The sequence below is a fragment of the Ammodytes marinus genome, assembly GCF_949987685.1.
Source record: "Ammodytes marinus genome assembly, chromosome: 12".
NCBI lineage: Eukaryota > Metazoa > Chordata > Actinopteri > Uranoscopiformes > Ammodytidae > Ammodytes > Ammodytes marinus.
This window is the reverse complement of record NC_137216.1, coordinates 19,805,475-19,825,272: the sequence shown is the minus strand read 5'-3', so window position 1 is coordinate 19,825,272 and position 19,798 is coordinate 19,805,475. Positions and strand designations below refer to the sequence as shown.

The 19,798-nt window shown below is 41.2% G+C and overlaps 2 protein-coding genes across 2 annotated transcripts; one reads left to right on the top strand and one right to left on the bottom strand.

Annotated features, from left to right (window-relative positions):
• Positions 1-7,897: 7,897 nt before the first annotated feature.
• Positions 7,898-8,251, bottom strand: LOC307258812 (helix-loop-helix protein 2-like; the record flags this gene model as incomplete). Its single annotated transcript, XM_080038479.1, has 1 exon — positions 7,898-8,251. The coding sequence occupies one exon, from the start codon at positions 8,249-8,251 to the stop codon at positions 7,898-7,900; it is 354 nt and encodes a 117-aa protein (XP_079894605.1).
• A 7,280-nt stretch (positions 8,252-15,531) lies between these two features.
• LOC307258811 (ribosyldihydronicotinamide dehydrogenase [quinone]-like) lies at positions 15,532-16,800 on the top strand (the record flags this gene model as incomplete). Its single annotated transcript, XM_080038478.1, has 6 exons — positions 15,532-15,535; positions 15,674-15,841; positions 15,916-16,046; positions 16,124-16,237; positions 16,314-16,415; positions 16,501-16,800. The coding sequence occupies 6 exons, from the start codon at positions 15,532-15,534 to the stop codon at positions 16,798-16,800; spliced, it is 819 nt and encodes a 272-aa protein (XP_079894604.1).
• Positions 16,801-19,798: the final 2,998 nt, after the last annotated feature.

Below are 19,798 nucleotides of genomic sequence, written 5' to 3'. Positions count from 1 at the left end.
AACAGATCAATTCTCAGTTTTATGCACATGTGATCTAACATCCTGTCATTATCGCTTATGAGGTCTGACTGAAACTATCACTCATTTCCTGTGGCCTAATGTATGCTGTGCCATTCATAAGGATGTCCTAGAGCTCTCTGGTGCATGACCATTCATTTAGACCTAAATCTACACCCAGTCTGTGTCCCAGCTGGCTGTTGTCTTGACAACCAATATCCAGCCCAGTCTCATTCTACTAACCAGGATTAGTAACCCTCCTGTTGTTTACAGGCAATTTGTTATCTTTCTAGCCTATGGTGCATATAAATGGTAAAAGAAAATGCCCATTCTGCATATTGGGATGTGAATGCACAAAGAGGAATGGAGATAATTTCATGAAAGTGATGGTTAGGAGGAGACTGCACTGTAGTGGATTTCCACTAAAATGATACAGATGGGGTTGAACGTTTTTCTCTCCTTCCATTACCCATCAATGGAAATGTGGGTTGGGCATATGAAAAAAAAACGTCATACAATGCATATACATGACCACATGTCTACAGGATTACATTTATCAGACAAGGTCTCGAATTGGCAGACATGTATGGTTAACCACTATCATCCAGGTTTGAAATGATGCCACGGTGACAAAAACATCTCTGAGAATAGGATGTAGGGTACATCTCCACGGATACAGCCACTTATGTCATTGCAAGCAGCAGGGGAGCGTTTGTTGAACAAGGCAAAGCTGCATATATGCAGGACTTCAATAAATATTGTACTTGAACACACCACTCACAGCATCAACGCTGATGTCACAGCATCAATGTTTAAAAGCAAGGCAGAGGAACATCTCTAACCCACATCTGGAGCGTCCACTGTTGCCTTGGCAACAACCAGAGGCAGGAGGCCCCATCTAGTAGCAGCGATGATCACCCCCCGCTGAGAGAAAATTTGTGTGATATACTGTGTGTGTGTGTGTGTGCATGTGTGTGTGTGTGTGTGTATTCGAGGATGAGGGTGGAGGGGTGGCACATTGAGAGGGCACAACGAGCAAACAATGGCCTTCTCAACACAGGACCCATATGGTCAAATGAGTGAGAGACTATGATTTTGAAAAATAGAAAAGCTATTAACCCCATGAATGCTGATCTATGAACGCGTGGCAGTGGTATGTGGGCCAAGAAGACCCCTTTGAGAGGCCACTCATCCACGAGACGAGCAGGAAGAGGCCTAGTGAACCAGGCCATGTGGAAAATCGCTGCCACGGGGTTAGAAAAACTATCAGTTACAAACCAATGGATATCTATGAATAAAGCATGTGATGCGAGCATTGCGACGTGCTATAGAGACACGCAGCAGCCCGCTAACTCTGAGTTGGTCGGCCCCAAAATATTCAGGAGTCCTCAGAGAGATACTCTGTGTCAAAAATGGATTCTCTAGTGAAGCGTATAGTTGCTTCCCTGCAGACCGTTCTGCTTGACTGCACCATTAACAGATTCACAAGGGCAGAAAGTGACACTAATGTTAAACAAACATTCATTACCGTGTTTGTCTAGCGAACGGATGCTGTAGCACAGTGGGAGCTACTGTAAGAACCAATGGTCAGACTCAGAGTTGCAGGCACATGTGGTGTTATGCGCTAATGTTTTATGCATTTTTTGCTTGTTTTATTTCAAAGACAGACTGCACCCACTGCAACACATACTGTATGTGTGGGTGTCCATGGGGGGAGTGGTGACATCTGATAGGTCAGGCTCTTTGCAGTATTTTACCCCGCTCATCCAACTCATCAATTAATCATGAAACTGAAAATGGGAGGATTTTAGTTCTATGTCCTGTAAAGACTTTAGGTTACAATCTGAGCAGAGAAAGAGAGGTGTGCAATTTGATATATCCCATTAAAGTGTCTGAAGCAATGTTGGCGCACTGGATGGCACAGATCAGTCTCATAGCTCATCTAGAGCCTTGTTACCATGGCATCGGTGCCCTCCCTCATACCCATTAGTCCTTGTGCGTTCCTTCCTTCATGTGCGCCCTGTCCTGGTGGCATTAGGCCATAATCTGCCAGATGTAGCAGCTGGCAATCTGCTGTGTTAGTTTATTTCCTTCACCACTCGTTTCACTATTTAAAAGTAATCTGAAAAAAAAACTACAAAATCTACAACATGTACAACAGATATCACTTGAGATATTACCCACAGTAATAAATATTTCCGAGGACATTAAACCACTGGAATTTGTCTTAAAAAATTCATTGACAATGAACCAATTTTCGAAATTGTTGCTGATTTTGTTTTTAGTCAACATCAATTCCAACTAATTGTTTCAGCTCATATTTAATTGCCATAGAACACATTCTTGGAAAGTGGAGAATATACATATGCACACAAACACACAAGCACACATATACTGTACATGTTGTCTTTGGTCAATGTTGGGTCACTTGGGTCAAAATAATTTCCTTGAGACTTACCCAAACCATAATCAGTACTACTTGCCTAAACTTTACCCTATATAACCCTTATCTTAATCACTGACCTAATATTCTGCGTGTTACCAATTGGACACAGCTTTTTCCCCAACTGCCCAAGATGTTTACAATCAACTGGTTATATGTCCCTGAAAGTCACTTAAGTCAGAAACACACAAACACACACACACACACACACACACACACACACACACACACACACACACACACACACACACACACACACACACACACACACACACACACACACACACACACACACACACACACACACACAGACACAGAGGAGTAACAGCTCAGTAAGCTGGGTCAGACCTCTCGCCAGTGTTATTTTTAGTGATAACAATCTCCAAATCCCTCCATGGACTTCAAACAACCCAGGGTAAACAGCTGCTCATCAATACATTATAACATCCGTGTTGACATAAACCATTTAGAAATATGCAAGCAGCCTATCTTTAAAAAAAATCTTATCTTAGTTTGTGGACCTCAAAACCAACATCAATTAGTAACTTGTTTATTGTGTATTTTCCTGTCATTGTTTGCTCTGACATTTGATTCTTGGCACAGAGGTATTTGTTTGACATGTGCAGGGAGCAAAGATTGTGACCTTTCAGTAACTGGATAGACTATCAGCCACTCCCACCCTGATGCTCGATCACACCCACACACACACACACACACACACACACACACACACACACACACACACACCCACACGCACACGCACACGCACACGCACACACACACACACACACACACACACACACACACACACACACACACACACACACACACACACACTCCCACCACAGCAAAAGGAGAAAGTTAAGACCTGACACAGTTCTCTGGAATGCAAAACTTTAGTTCCTTTGGGGTTCGCTCATGTGGAACTAAACAAAAGTACAGCAGAGAGGAGGGAAACCGCAGTACATTTATACTTTAGGAGCGGTGCTTTTATGTCCTTAAATATGCTTCTACACCACTGTGCACTGTGCACAGTACACTCCACAATGCATCATGCATTACACTGACTGCCATCCGAGCTCCGTAGCTCCTCAGTGGCCTAAAGCTAGCTCCACTCCTCATTACACTTGTGTCACACACACTGCCCTGCCAGATAGAAAAACATCACGGTTTTAAAAAGAGAACAATGACTGAGGCAGCGCCAACACCACTTTCCTTTGATCATTCATGGCACAGAAATAGCTTCCAGGGGGATGACTCATCTTGTCCCTAAACCTCTCAACACAGGACCCATCAGAGCTGCTCAATTATACATGGCTGAAGGTGCTGCACATGTTTTCACTGCAGCATCATGACTCCGAGATACCGAGGAGGACAGCACCGACAGTGTCAAGAGGAGGCGCGTGAAGTCTCATCCAGCTGCGCGCGCTGAGCTCCCCAGACAGCTGCTAATGATGGCGGTATCACACCATCACCCCGCGAAACGCCCTATATACTGCTGCTGCTGCTGCTAGGTCGGACTAAGCCAGAGATGTGTGATGTTACTACTTCCATTACACAGCTGCAGTTTGGGTTACAATAGATCTCGTTTCAGTCCCATCCTGAAAACCATGGACCACAGTTGCCTATAAAAAGCCACCTTAAATCACCTGTCCTACAAGATATGCATGCATTATTTTGGTTCTACCCATTTTCTTACGCACAAGATACACTGGAGCAGCGTCTGTCTGAATTTCAAAGCAATACTATAAGGTAAGTAGGTAATCCCTCCGCGTTAATATGGGTTAGGAGGCAGCTTTCTGTCTGATGAGAAGGGGAACCATTTTTTTCCCGAGACGGCAGCATTGAACTTCATCAGTAATTCCTATGAGGGGTTGTGGCTCCGGCTTTAGCCAAGGATATACACACCGGTGTAATGAGCACAGCAATTATCAATTCATTTACTGACCTTTTTTCTCTCTCTCAGATGGGTGTCATGTTCCTCCCCTGTGCGTCTCGGTGTCAGTGTCTCCGTTGTGCTGCTGCTGAGGTGCGTCTGTACGCTACTGACAGAGGCAGCTCCCTCCCTCACACGAGCCTGGCCATTGTGGCTTGCTGTACCAGAGAGGAAGGCAGCATACAATGTACTACAAGGCTTAGTGCACTCAAAGTAGCCTAGTATTTTCAGATGTGGCCCACAAGAGGTCGTCCTTTACGACAGATAACATTAGCCGTTTGGATCACCCTCCACTTAAAAACGGGGTTTGCTCATTGTTGCCTCGTTTAGATGTTTGATTTCGCTGTGAAGTTTGACATCATTATCTGCTCAAGTATGTGTGTGTGTGTGTGTGTGTGTGTGTGTGTGTGTGTGTGTGTGTGTGTGTTTTGGTTTGTATTTGCTCTCCTAAAATTTGGGTTGGATTTGAAGTTAACTGTCTGACATCTCTTACTTTGGAAAGCATGTGGTCTAATATGCAACCTTAACAATTGTGATATTGAAACTAAGCATTCAGCTCACATACACAAAGAATGGACATCTTGTGTTGAGAAGTTGCACTTCTAATCTTTGCACATCCTAAAATCTGGATTTTTTTCAATAAAAAAAATGGAGTAGATGAAATAATTACATATTGGACAAATAATCATTCTCAGAAGAATATTTTGTAATGATACTGACATGACAACGGCCGTAAGGTGGGCTTTGATCTTGAGCCCTGTCTTTCAAAAAATAGTGTCCAGGTGTAAACATCTTGTTTTAAGATTTCAGTTGATATCACACCATGGTGCACATTCCTGAATTAATTTGTGTGTATTGCTGCATACACATTAAAGCCTTGTAATATACAAGCATATTGAGAGTGTGGGGAAAGTAAGTACACTTTTATTAACATTATTAATGTTAAGGTTAGTGGATAACAGTGGTGCTTAATGATGTCAGTTGTATAAACAGACACTTTCAGGCTCAAGACATATCCCCTTTGGACTTTGATAGACAGAAACTGAGTTGATGAAGGTAGGGCATAAATCTTCCACAACTCCCTCGTGATTTGGATAAATTATCTAATTTGGGACATTCCACGTCTGGCCAGAGAGGCAATATGTGAGGGGAGGTTTCACTATGATAAAAAAGGTTCACTTATTCAACCAGGACAAAAAGGCCAAAGTAGGCCTTAGTGTTTTGATGGTGGTGTTTTTAAAAATAAATCATCTCTGTTTGCTACATTTTATTAACTATCTTCAGTTTCATATACAACTCCAACTTTGGACAGATGTCATGTAATATTATGGAAAGCTCCAGAAGAGCAGCTAAATAAAGTAGTGTTTTAATGGGTCAAAGAAAAAATTATAATAATAATAAAATAAACAGCCATGTCATAGAGGCTAAGCCCATGTGCTCTTACACAAGTAGCTATAACCTTGAATATCATCTGAACAATGAGCCCCACCACTACCCATTACTTGGCTAAGGTGGTGATACAAAAAAAGTATGACCCACCTTAATTGTTGGAAGGAAAACCATGGCATGGATATTTTCACACCTGAGACACATACATTAAAACTGTTACCGTCACAGTAAGTCAGTTGAACATGCATGCATTAATGATGCAGATACACATGCCACATACTGTCAGTTATGTTACAGTTCAGAAAATACTTCTTTTAACAGTATGCAGCAAATGTAAAACTCTCTAAAATACAGTATATATCCACAGAGGTGAGGAACACAGTCAAGTGACTATGAACTATTTAGTTGAATTTCCCCTCAATGAATCTCCATCAGAGGGCAGTGTTGCTCCTCCCAAACGCTGTCTGAAAAGTCTTTACCAAACTGAAGAAAAATCATGCAGATAGCATGATATTTACAGAGGGAATGTCCAGAATAACAGGAAAGCACATCTTCAAACCTGTTTATGTATGAAAGTAAATCTTAATTTAAATAGAACATGAAAGACTAATCTCCAGACACTGTGGTGTGTGACAGATCTGTGTGGATACTTAAATAGCCTGCAGTTCTTGCCAAGTTTTAGCATTTTACCCACATTGGCTAAAACTATACAGAATATTAATATTCATCTATGGCTAGACAACTTTCCCGGCCCCATTTATTTCTATAAAATCCAATGTGAGGTTCGGCCTCTCTCCCTCTACCCCTCAACCTACCTATTGTATCCAGTGTGTATAGAGCAAGTGTGTAGTGTGTGTAATGCCCAGTGTGTAGACAAAGGGCTATCAGTGGTGCTGCTGGAGTGGACATGAACAATACCTCCAGCCCCTTGGGCCACAGTACACCACGGAGACTCACATAAAGGGACGAGAGAAGGGCCACAGACAGCCTCTGACTAATGGGAGAGCAAAATCAAAGCGACGAGCAGGAGTTCACATCCACGGCCTGATCTCACATGAAAAATATGAAACCCAGTAGCAGTGTCAGAATGTCAGAACGCAGAAAAGAACGTCTAAGGATCGATGGTTTATATTTGTCCCAATTTATAGGTTACTGTATTACCATTTGACTGAATGAATTGAATCTTGATTAATCCATGTCAAACAACCTCTAAAAGCGCAGGGAAACACAAGGGCAGCTTTCATTTTAGTATGTATCAGGCCCACTCTCCCCGCTACATTGAATTCCAATTAGTACCACCATTTATTTTGGATGCATCCTTTACACTCTCACATTACTGTCTTGTTTGTATTTATGTGTATGTGTGTGTGCGTTTCCCCACTGAGGAGGCATCACAAGCATAATAATCATCATAATCTGGTTGTTCTGGTTTGTCTGGAGAAACACCTGCCCCAGTGGAAGAGGGACAGCTTGTGTAGTAAAGCTTGCCACGATGGACAAATAAAGAGATTAAAAGAGGCTAAATTAAAACTCAAATACTTGCTAAATGCCTTTAGAGGACACATTTTAAAATGGAATCTGATAAAGCCTACAAGTCAGATGTTGTCTAAGCAAAAACCTTAGTAATAAATGGGATCCAAACATTATTTTTAAATAGTCATTGTTTATTTTCAACCAATGGATTTCAATGTTTAGCAGCAACTGCATTCCACACAGTAAACTCCCATACAAGTAAAACAGACTTTCTTTGAATGAAATTGAAATGAATATATATTTTTTTCAAATTGGTGGAAAACAGGAAACAGTCACAACAGATAAGCAGCAAATCTAAGGTCAAGCATCGCAATATTTTAGTTGAGCAACACAATAATTATATACAGCACCTTTGACATAATTTCCATTATTTTCATCCTTTTGATGACAATTAGTCAAAGTTTTGCAACTTTCTCCCGTGATGTAAAATCAAAGTAGTAAGCCTAACCTTAACCCCACAAATAGGCAAGAAGGTCAATATTGTGGCACCAAAATCCTTTATTGTTGCCTCCACAAATATTTCACCTGTCATGGCTGGCTACAGATAGTGAGTCCTGCTGCTCAGTCCATCCTGCAGAGTCTAGTGCTGTTCACAGCCTTTACATATCCAGCACGTGGTTGAGGTAGGAGATGTAACAAATGGCGAGTCGAAGGATCTCGATCTTGGACAACTTTTTGTCTGGCGGGAGCGTCGGCAGCAGTTTCCTCAGCTCTGCAAAGGCCACGTTGAAGGCCACCACACGGATCCGCTCCCTGCTGGCGTGCGCGGATCGATATTTATCTGTCGCGCGCCTCCTCCGCCTCTTCTCCTCTCTGCTGAGCGCGAGCACGTGCACGTGCACGGAGCGCTCCTTGCTTTCTCCATCCGCGTTCAAGGTGTCCAGAAGGCTCGTATCCGTGTCCGTTTGTCCCCAGGGAAGGTCGGACTCGGGCTGGTCGGGACTGAGCATCATGCTTCTGCCAGAAAAAAAAAAATGGTAGAAGTTTAATGGAAAAAGCACACATAGGTAATAGAGATGTTTGAAAATGATTCTGTTTCAAATTCTATTCAGTCCAAAAGGGGACAAATTGTAAAACTTGGGAAAATGTATGGGGCAAATGACCCTGAAATATTAGGGACTTGTGCTGCTCTCTAGTGGCTAATTTACATACTTGCTGCAAGCAGGAACCAGCGCTGTCCAAGGTGCTGAAACAATATCAACACAACAAAAAACAAAGGCTACAAATCGAGTAATTTAGTAAAGTAACTTATGGTACTTCGAAACATTCGAAGATTCGAGTAAACAAGCATCAATGGGGGTTATATTCTGCCTAGGGAAATGACTACACTGGAAATAGCTGGCCACATAATCTCACTATTTTCTGCACTGACCTTTGTATGAAAACAGCTGGGATAGCTCTAAGACTATGGAGTTTTCTGTCTCGTTTCATTTTGTGTCACGAATGTCATCGTTTTTAACAAAACGTCATTAAGAAACAACAACAACAACAACAACAACAACAACAACAACAACAACAACAACAACAACAACGTTGTAAACAATTTAAGCCAGCGATCAGCTGTGGCTAAAGCGCAGATCAGACATTTTAAAGATTGAGGAGAGGTGCAGGGTTGAGTAAACAGCATTTCCTTTGAACTTACCTTGCACATTCAAAAGATCAAAGCCAACTGATACAGGAATCTCACATATTTCAGGAAAGATTCAGGAATCTGAATGCCATCTTCAATAAACAGTCATGTAAAGTTATCTTGCCATCAGCCTCCATTCGTTCTTGGTTTATATTGAGTTTAAATTAATAAAAGATCTGAAAAGAGAACGTGGGATTAGATTTGAGTAGCTCGTCCTCCTCCCTGTCCATCATGGTGTCATGCAGGTGCGTATCACATCCTTCCGTAGATGACGGTCTGGCTTGTTGCTCTGTCTTTTCCCCCCATCCAGCCACGCTTGGCTGCGCGCAAGACAAAACAAGACCTCTCTCTCTCTCTCTCTCTCTCTCTCTCTCTCTCTCTCTCTCTCTCTCTCTCTCTCTCTCTCTCTCGCAAATCGGTGCAATAAAAGTGTTTGTCGTCCAAACCTGTCCTCGGCTTTCCACATCCATTCCCAGCTGATCAAACGCGCCTATACACGCGTGCAGAGCTTTATTAGTTTGTTATTTTTTCGTTTGTTATGGTTTGTTACCGTTCTAAAAGGTTAAGTAAACTTGTTAGCGGCCTTGTTGTCTATGAACATTGATTTTTCTTAAAAAGCCCCATGGCCAAAAAAGCAACGAGCAAACACATGTTCACATTCAACTTTACAAAGTAAATAATATGATTAAAATACAACAATTTTTTGTAGCCTTTGGCTGAAGAAAGACTGGGGTATTATCTGGTGATGACAGTTTTGAAAGCACCACCAGTAAACCACAGTGCACAACATTTGGTTTGGTCATAAACTGTTCATTTCAGCAGAGTACAGGCTTTGCCATTGGCAACCCTTTAATAGGCTCAGTGGTGATAGAGAAGATGAAGGGTGAGGGAGCAGTACATCAAAACAGCTCATTTATCCAAGCAAGAAAAAAGAGGTGGATGTTTTACAACCTTTACCCCTTCTAGTGCCTTTTTAATAACACATGTACAGTATATCTGTGTACTGCAAAATAATAAAACGTGCTATCTTGGTTCATTTTGTGTATGGTGGAATGGGGAACCTGGCATTTAATAATTAAATAGCTCATCTCTTGAACAGGAAATGCCAGTGCTAATCATTACCAACATAATCAGTGTGAGTAAATCACCAAAGGGCCTCCACCTCTGTGCCGCTGGTGGAAAATGTTTCCTCAGACTTTCTGCATTGATGATTGGGAAATGTCATCTTGGATACTCATCACAGGAAGGGAGGGATACGTGAAGGTGACTTGTATTGTTGTTGGTAAACATTGGTATTTGCATATACTCGCTCTCAGGGACTTTATTCAAGTGCAGGAAATGACTTCACTCCCCTTTGCATTCCCCCAGTCTGGTTAAACATAATGCAGCTGTGACATTAATGTGTTGTGTATACAGTATATATCAAGTGTACATTTTTGGAAAATAAAATCACATTACCCCGTCCCCGATTTAGGGATACATTCCGCAGTAGTTTTTTTTATTTTAGCAAAATAGACAAAAAAATCAATATCAATGAGACAGTGACTTGTAACTGTAGACTTAAGGTTGAATGTGTTCACCTGTCACTTGTGTCGTTTGCTGTCCACTTAGGAGTTGGTTCTGGCTCTCAGATCACATCATGAAGCATCAAATAGTTCACATACAGTGCAGAGGAAATTCAGATAAAACCACAGTGTGGGATCATAGACAGGGCTCGGTTTAGGATGACATAATATCTGCTTGTCTATAATAAGATGAGGTTTTACGATAGGTTGCGTTATGAGATATGAAAATGTATTATCATCTAACAATCAATACAATCCATGTCTCAGCTGTGGTAAAGGTCAGATTATAGACAGCTCCTGGTGCTGAAATAACTTCCAAATGTGTAGGTCTTTCATGCACAACTGCATTTTTTTTGCCACCATTTTTGTGTCATGAGACCAAATCTAGCTCTGGCATTTCCCTTTTTCCCCCAACAAATGTATTTTTTCCATCTACCTCTATCAGTTTAGAGTGAGAGCTTTGAGAGAAACCAGATAATGCTTGATCCCCTCCACATCTATCAGATTCATATAATCTCAGACACCTGGCCACAACTAATGATGCCATACCACGATGATATCGAACAGCACCCAGGCATTTTTAATGAACCATTTTATTTTAAAATACTAGTAATCCTTATAATATAAAAAAAACATATAAATCAAATAACTAACATTTCCTGTGTCTGGACATCCAATGAACAAATACAAATAAAAATGAACCTCTATGTTTCAGTAGAATCCCTTGAGAACACGTTGTAGAAAGACTTTCAGGTTCAGTGGGCCCTGCTACACCTCACCTTGTCTCTCTTGTATCCTCTCCTCCCTCCTTCTCCCTCTCCCTCACCCTCCCTTTTTTACACCAATTCTCAAGGGTTTAACTCCCTGGCTGTCTCAGTCTGGACACCATCTGTTTAAAGGCCAGAGCAACAAACCACACATTTTCTTCTCCTCCTCCTCGTCTGCTCATGCATGCACATGTGCATCTGTGTGTTAATGAACACGCATGTGCAAAGCTAAATATTTAGTTTCAAACATTGTGTCAAAGCATATACAGTATCTGTAGTACTGTGGTGAAAAAAGTTTGTACTGACTCGCTGTGATATTAATGCAGCTTTCAGTTCAACTTTGTTTTCTTCTTTACTCTCTGTCATTTTACCTTCTGTCTTGTCGGCATGCTGCTTGGTTCAGTAACCCTCATGTGTTGCCAAAATATCACACACTGTAAATGCAAATCAGCTGAAGCAGTTTAATTGTAATCTGGTCCCTGTTTTCCCCACCTCCCTCCCTCCCTCAGCTCTCCTCTCTGTCTGATCACCATCTGCTGTCATATGTTGTTTCTGCTGATGTGGAATCAGGTGACATCTTATCGATCAGATTTGTCACCATGGCTACAGCTTGAAGTGGTGGAGGGGGAGATAGAGTGGTGAGACTTTACAGCAAGTCTGCTGCATTTCTAAACGTTTTTTTTGCCACAACTTTCCGAAAGTATCTAATTTTTTCTTGTTTCATATCGACAGAAGAGGAGGCCCTTCAAATAAAAAATGTCAATGACAAAAGCATTCATCACATATTACAGTTACAACATTAATGCATTCGTTGAGATTAGTAATAAAGAATTAGCCTATTATATTGTTTTGATTGTTGATCAATCAAGGGTTTATCTATTAACCTATATCGTAAAATATATCATCTTGTAAATAGAAGAAAAATACTAAGAAAATGCTCTCCATGATTACACAGAGCCTCCAATGCTTGTTGTGCCCAACCAAGGGTCAAACACCCCAATATATTGCTCAATGATACATATCAATGAAAAACAGAGAACATATATTTGATAATTGTATTATCGAATTATCAAAATAGGTTTTATGAGTCATTGTATTCCTAGTAATTCATGATATTTCTTGGAAAGATGTAATTTGGTAATTATAATGGGTAAGATGTTAAGATCCTCCCATTGTTACACAAGAACACACTACAAGTCATTGTTCCAATCAATTGCTAAGCTGAGGGAAATATTTTCACGAAAGCAAAGCAAATTCATGATTTATACATATTCACTTGGTTTAAATAGAGTAGTTATCTGAAGGAATGAAACAAATGTGCTACCAAATGTTTGCCATGCATTTCCAATATGTAAAGTAGAGTGAAGAGCTTTGCACTTTGATTCAGTGGAGTTGTCCAATTGTCTTTTTTTGTTTTTCATTGTGTCGACATTTCCCGTTGTAACAGCCTATTTAGCCAACTTAACATGTTTTCATACTGTTTTAATTTCAATCAGACACTTAGTTCAGGTTTGTTTTCAGGCCTTGGAACCAAAATTCCCCACTGTGATGTAAGAGGGAAACAACCCAGAGGAGCAGGATGAGGCAGTAAACAACCCCCTTACAAAATGTAACTGATAAAGAGAAGCTTAAATGGAAAAGCAGAGTGGATGGCTTTGTTGCACACCTGAGAATCACACTGGGGAATGCCTGTTTGAGGAGTTATGTGAGTAACTTTTCCAGCATTTAAACTTAAAAGCAGCAACTTCAATTTGTTGCCTATTTTAACTACTTAAACAGGACGTCTCCTCAGCCGATTCAGTAAGACAGACATTACAGAGGACACCTGTTTTTAACTCCTTAGGGGCTGAGACAAATACAAAGACGGAGACTTTCACTTCAGTGCATTTGCTCATGAAACAGGGGCTCTGATCTCTGTACATGCCTTTGCTGTAACATTAAATACATATGCATAAGGTTGGTACTGCTGCTAGACACTGTCACAGTTCAGTGAACATCCCATCAAAGTGTTGCCTTCAGGGGTTTTGTTAAGGAAACCGTCCTGGGCTTTAGCAAATATAAGATAAGTGACTTATTATCTCTCTGAGGACAGACGAGAAGGAACGTATGGGGAAACACAAATGATAATCTGTGGCATTGACATGTCAAATTGACGTACAGCAGAAGTTGACAATGAGTATTTCATTTAAGTCGAAAAACTAAAAAATACACTTTATTTTAAACTACATTTTATTTCAACATTACAAATGTACAATGTCAATCCTGCTGTTTCCTTTTCTTTGTTCTTGCTTTTTGTATCTAGGATATCCCGTTGCCAGGATACTTACAGTGACAGTAACTAAAGCAGACCCCCTATCAACCCCATTATAGCTCAACTGAAGGCAGTTTATTTGTCTTAAACAGGCAGAAATGCAAAGTGATTAAAACACCTGGTCACAAGTCAGGCAAAATGCGATATGTACAGTAACTGTATACCATTCTATAAAAAGTATGTTTCAGCTGAATGCTAATAGTAAGGAAAACATTTTAATCTTCACTCAGTTTCTTCCCTACATAGTTTAATTTACTCTGTGATTTTGGAATCCATCTAATTTGGGGATGTTTTCAGTCTTAGTCACACTCACCCACCCACTGCACCCACCCACCTTACATTGTGAAAATTAAGTGGAAAATGAGCGTAATGCACACTGAGATCACTACCTAATGCCTGCTGTCATATGCATAAAAGGTTATGTGCTAGCAAGTTTAAGTGTTTTGTTGCTCATTAAGCACAAGTAAATAGGCCTCTTATTTACATTCATCTGCTCTCTTGATTCATCGGTATCTGACATTAGACAACAACAAAAAAATCAAGGAGAATAAAAGAGTTCTAGGTGATGTTAGATGTGTTTAAAAATTTAAAGTAGTTATTTTAAGACAAAAAGTTGAGTTAAACACACACACATGCTTGTTAGCCATCTTTGTCAGCCTTTTCACCTATCACTATCTCACACAACATATAAACTTACAGCTACATAAAGCACCTGTATACTGGCATGGACTGTAATGCAATTATACTTTACTCCATCCATTGCAGAAGATAACTGTTATACTGTTGCAGAGAATGCACATATGCGTGTGGCGATTAAGGACACGCCAGATGTATCCTCTTCTGGCCACTTCTGTTTCATTAGAGAGTCATAAAAACTGATTCTGCTGTAAGAAAGTAAAGCACAAGACATCTGTTTGTTGAAAATGAATAAAACTGAGCTCTTGCCTGATGTGAATATGAAGATTGTTTTTACCAATCACAAACTTTTATTACATCCTCCAACTTCAATCTTTGTGTATGAATTATCGACAGTGGTGCAGCTGCGACCACGTCTAGGTGGTGAGGAACGGGGATTTCCGTGCTGCAGTTGAATCAACATGGTGCTTATGCTGCTCTCTGGTGGAATAGACTTTTTCTCAAATAAAAGTCATTTCATGGATGTTTTATTTTATAATTTAATAACATCATAGAGATGGGGAACGTTTTGTTATTTTTGTTTTTCTCCTGGAATCAGAGCATTTTCTATTGATTTGATCTCTGGAAGTGAAACCCGAGAGGAAGTACCTGGTTTAGTAAATATATCAAAGGTATAGTTTAGTGGCCTCTGCAAGACCTAAACTTTGTCCTGCTGAAACAACTTGAATTACTTTTAGGTTTAATCTCTGCCTGGCAGTAGCTCTGGGAGTTTGCCATAGGTGTCACAGTAAATCCTGTGGCTCTGTTTACTTATGGTCATTCTAGTGATTGGATCAGGGACATTAATCTGTTAAAGGTTGCAGTTTACAGTGATCCTCCTCAGCCAATGGAGAGCCACAATTTACGACTCACCATCTGGATGGCTGTTACTCACTTTGGCCTTAACCCTCCATGGGATCTGGCAGATATTCACAAACTGTGATTAATCCATAAACTACATCAAATCAATTGTTTCACTGGAAGAGGGACTGGGCGCTGTCACCATCTAGTGGTAAAAAGCAGGAGGAAACATGTCTGTGTGGTGGGAATTGATGGGGCTATGAACCCCTGTTAATGCAGCCTGAGTCCTGAGAGATGGCCCTCCTCCAATGCCAGTTGATTGATTGATTGATGGCCTTGACTGCTGATTGACAGAACCTGTGAGAGTGCAAATGAGCCAGAGTATAAATACAGGACCTTGAGCTGTGCTCCAGCATGACTCACTTTTTCCTTCAAGTGACCATCTAGTTGTAAAGAGCAGCAGCTACAGACCATTTGCGTCATCATGGGTGAGTTATGTTGTATTTGCAGAATGTGTTGTTGACTGCGTATTCCAGTTTGATTAAGGTTGGGTCTCAAATTAGTGTTTTGCTTGTGAGGTTTCTTATGTGAGGTCTGCTCATTCTAACCTTTGATTCTTGGTTTAGCAGGAAAGAAAGTCCTGATTGTGTATGCCCACCAGAGCTCTGGCTCATTCAATGCTGCTGTCAAAGATGCTGCTGCTGAAGTTTTAGCAGCTAAGGGCTGCACAGTAGAAGTATCTGACCTGTATGCCATGCAGTTTAAAGCCGCTGCAACTGTTGAGGACATCACTGGTATACAACACTGGCATTTAATGGATTTGCTTTTGACTACTGTTCAGAATAACAAGAACTCTCTATCTCTGCAGGTAAAGTTAAGAGTGCTCTTCACTTCCGTTACGCTGAAGAGACCAAACTGGCATGGGAGGCAGGACAGTTGTCTGCTGACATCACTGAGGAGCAACGCAAACTCACTGACGCAGACCTCATCATCTTTCAGGTAGAGGATGAGTGCCAAAGACGTGTTCTGGTTAAGCCCTCTACCTTAAAAATCTAAATAAACCTTTCCTTTCTCAGTTCCCCATGTACTGGTTTACTGTCCCTGCGATCATGAAGGGCTGGATGGACCGGGTGCTCACACTGGGCTATGCCTACTCGCATGAGAAGCGATACAGCCAGGGAATCTTCAAGGTAACGGATCAAAATAAAGTTGCATTACTAGTTTTATAATTTAATGCAAAACTTAATTTGTTGACTTTGTGCACAGGACAAGAAAGCCATGCTGTCCTTCACCACTGGCTCTCATGAGACGATGTTCAGTGCCACTGGCATTAATGGAGACATGAATGTTACACTGTGGCCGCTGCAGGTACTGCCTCAGGCTGAATTGACTCTGCCAAGCATTAAATGGACTGTTAACATGGCAAGTGTGATATCAATGTTTCTCTCTGCAGAATGGCATCCTGCACTACTGTGGCTTTCAAGTTCTGGCCCCTCAGATCTTCTGGGCTCCGTCTCATGTTTCTGCTGCTAACCGTAGCACCATGCTGGATGGCTGGCGTACAAGACTGGAGGGAATTCTGGGAGAGGAACCACTTTCCTTCACACCCATGGACTGCTTCGATGGGGAGAAGGGTTTCCAGCTGAAACCTGAGGTCTCTGAGAAACATGCCACCAAGGAGTTTGGACTGACTTCAGGAATCCACCTGGGCAAGCCACTACCACCCTACAACCAGATGAAAGCTGGAGTCTGAAGATGGCAGGGCCCCTGATTCAGACCTGTCTTTATTTATTAATAAAAACATAAAATGTATAACTGCCTGGGATCTTGTAAATTGCTTTGTGTGCATGTATACAAGGGGTGCATTAAGAAATGTTCTTAGTAAAGGACTTTCAGTGAACCGTCAGTACACAGTACAGTTTGGGTTTAGACAGAAATACTCAACTGAAACAGCTAATTGATATTTGCTTGAAAACATAAAAGCTTCAATGGATAAAGGAAATGTTGTTGGCAGTGTTCCTAGACCTAAAAAAGGCCTTTGACACGGTAAACCACAGTACTCTAATGAACAAGTTAAAATGGTTCAAAATGTCATCAGAAGCTCTGCAGTGGTTTACATCTTACCTGGAGGGGAGAGAGCAATGTGTCAGGGTCAATGGGGTCAGGTCCCATCTGCGTGCCAGCAGCATGGGAGTACTGCAAGGGTCTGTACTTGGTCCACTGTTTTCTATGTATATCAATGACCTACCAAACTGCTGTCTGTGGTCCAACTGTCAAATGTATGCTGATGACACTGTTATCCATGTGTCCAGTAAAACACCAAGTTTAGCAGGTGAGCACCTGACACAAGCATTACTCAGCATTTCAAAATGGCTTGAGCTGTCTCAGTTGACCATTAATGTGAAGAAAACCGTCTATGTGCTTCTCCATCCGTAATAGACCTGTCACCGATGTTTTTGAGGTACGGATCAAAAATGAAGTAAAATATCTGGGCATCATCCTGGATAAGAATTTAAAATGTGTTACGCAGGTTAAGTATGTTGCAAAGAAGGTCAAACTAAATCTAAACTGTTTTCGTTTTATAAGAAGGGACTTGTCATGTCAAACGGCCAAATTATTTATGCACGCTATGATTTTTTCTCATTTGTCATACTGTGTCACATCATGGTCACAAACTTCTTCTACCACATTAAAACCTATCTTTTCAATATACAAACAGACAATAAAAGTCATGGACCGGAAACCCATGAGATGGCATCACTGTGGCATTCTAAAAACACACAACCTTCTCACCTTTGATAACTTTATTAATTTGAGTAATCTTAAATTGTTTTACAAGTGTGTAAATAACCATGTGTCACCACTGTTGTCTGAATTGGCCATCAGGGGCCTATTTCAGGTAGCTGGTTTTACATACTCTGAGTTCAATCCTGCGCTCTGAGTTGGTCAACTCAGAGCGCAGGGTTGATGAGTAACTCTGGGTTTTCGGTTACAGAACAGTGGATCAGCATTGTGTCAATCAACTCTGAGCGTGTTCACTCTGGGTGGAGCGTGTGCATAAAAGCCATCGTCAATGGATCGCTGATAACATGATTCACCATGGAAACAGAAGAAACAAATGCGTGATCCTCCCACTTCTCCACTTCTCAAAAAAAAAAAAAAACTTCTCCGCTACTCCCACTGGAGTTAGAAATATTAACGAATGAGTTTATGGTAGCCTATGGAGAAGAATTAACGGGGATATTGTCACATAACTCTGATCTAATCTCCTCGGCAATTCAGAAAAGAAAAACAGAGCAATCATTTCGCTTCCGTATGAGAAGCCATAGTCTATTTTAAGACTATGGCTTCTTAAAAAAAGTTACGCATATCAGCAGTAAAGTAATAAAGCTGGCGCGGCACAGCTTTTCTGACAGTGTTTTATATTCACTGTATAATAGCCTATGTTGGGAAGCTATAGCCTAATAGCCCACTGTGCAGTAAACAGACTGTCGCTTCTTTTAAATGGGGAGTGAAATACATTAACGTCTGACACATAAGGTGACAGTTTCCATTGAAGAGCCTGATTGATTTATTACCAGATCCATTTTCCTCAAGTGATCACAGTTTAAATTATCATATCATTTTTATATTCATATTAGGCTATTTAACGAGGCTCGTCTGTGACTTTAGGATCGCACATGTGAACAGTAGCCTATATCGCGTGCAGCCGCAGCGTTACATGAATCCACCTGACATAAATCTGTTCAGTGGCACAGACGTTAAAAAGCATACAATACAAATAGGTTTATTAATCTGAATGTAGAGCATGTCACAATGTGTAAGGTGGCCGCCTATGTGAACGGACCGAGGGCTGAGAACAAGGCTACTGATCAGATAAATGATCGGTTAAACGTAAAATCATCAGGAAATGATAAAAACATCCCGATGGAGATTTCTATGGAGTGATTTTGCTTCAAACTGTACAGGGACGCGTGTGACAGTGACACTCTTTCTTCAGTCGGAGCTGCAGCGTAAAGTGAAAACAAACTCAGGGTAGGTCTAACCACCTATCCAGCAGGTTAGACCTACGGCGTATGTTGCCGCAGTAACTGACTCTCGGTTGCACTGAACCTGCTACCTGAAACGGAAAACCCAGAGTTTCCACTAACTCAGAGCGAACAAACTCTGGGTTGCCTCAAAACCAGCTACCTGAAATAGGCCCCAGACGTCAGAGCTCTCGTTGGGCAAATACACGAGCCTCCATCAATGGTGATTGTCTTGTTCCAATGCACAAGACATCTTTCGGTCAGTCTGTTTTCTCTGCAAAGGGGGCAAAACTGTGGAACCTCTTTCCCACTAGTCTAAAACTAGAGACTAATAGCAACACTTTTAACAGAGAACTTAAACAACGGCTCAATTCAAATCAACAGATTAATCCATAAACTACATCAAATCACTTGTTTCACTGGAAGAGGGACTGGGCGCTGTCACCATCTAGTGGTAAAAAGTAGGAGGAAACATGTCTGTGTGGTGGGAAATGATGGGGCTATGAACCCCTGTTAATACAGCCTGAGTCCTGAGAGATGGCCCTCCTCCAATGCCAGTTGATTGATTGATGGCCTTGACTGCTGATTGAGAGCACCTGTGAGAGTGCAAATGAGCCAGAGTATAAATACAGGACCTTGAGCTGTGCTCCAGCATGACTCACGTTTTCCTTCAAGTGACCATCTAGTTGTAAAGAGCAGCAGCTACAGACCATTTGCGTCATC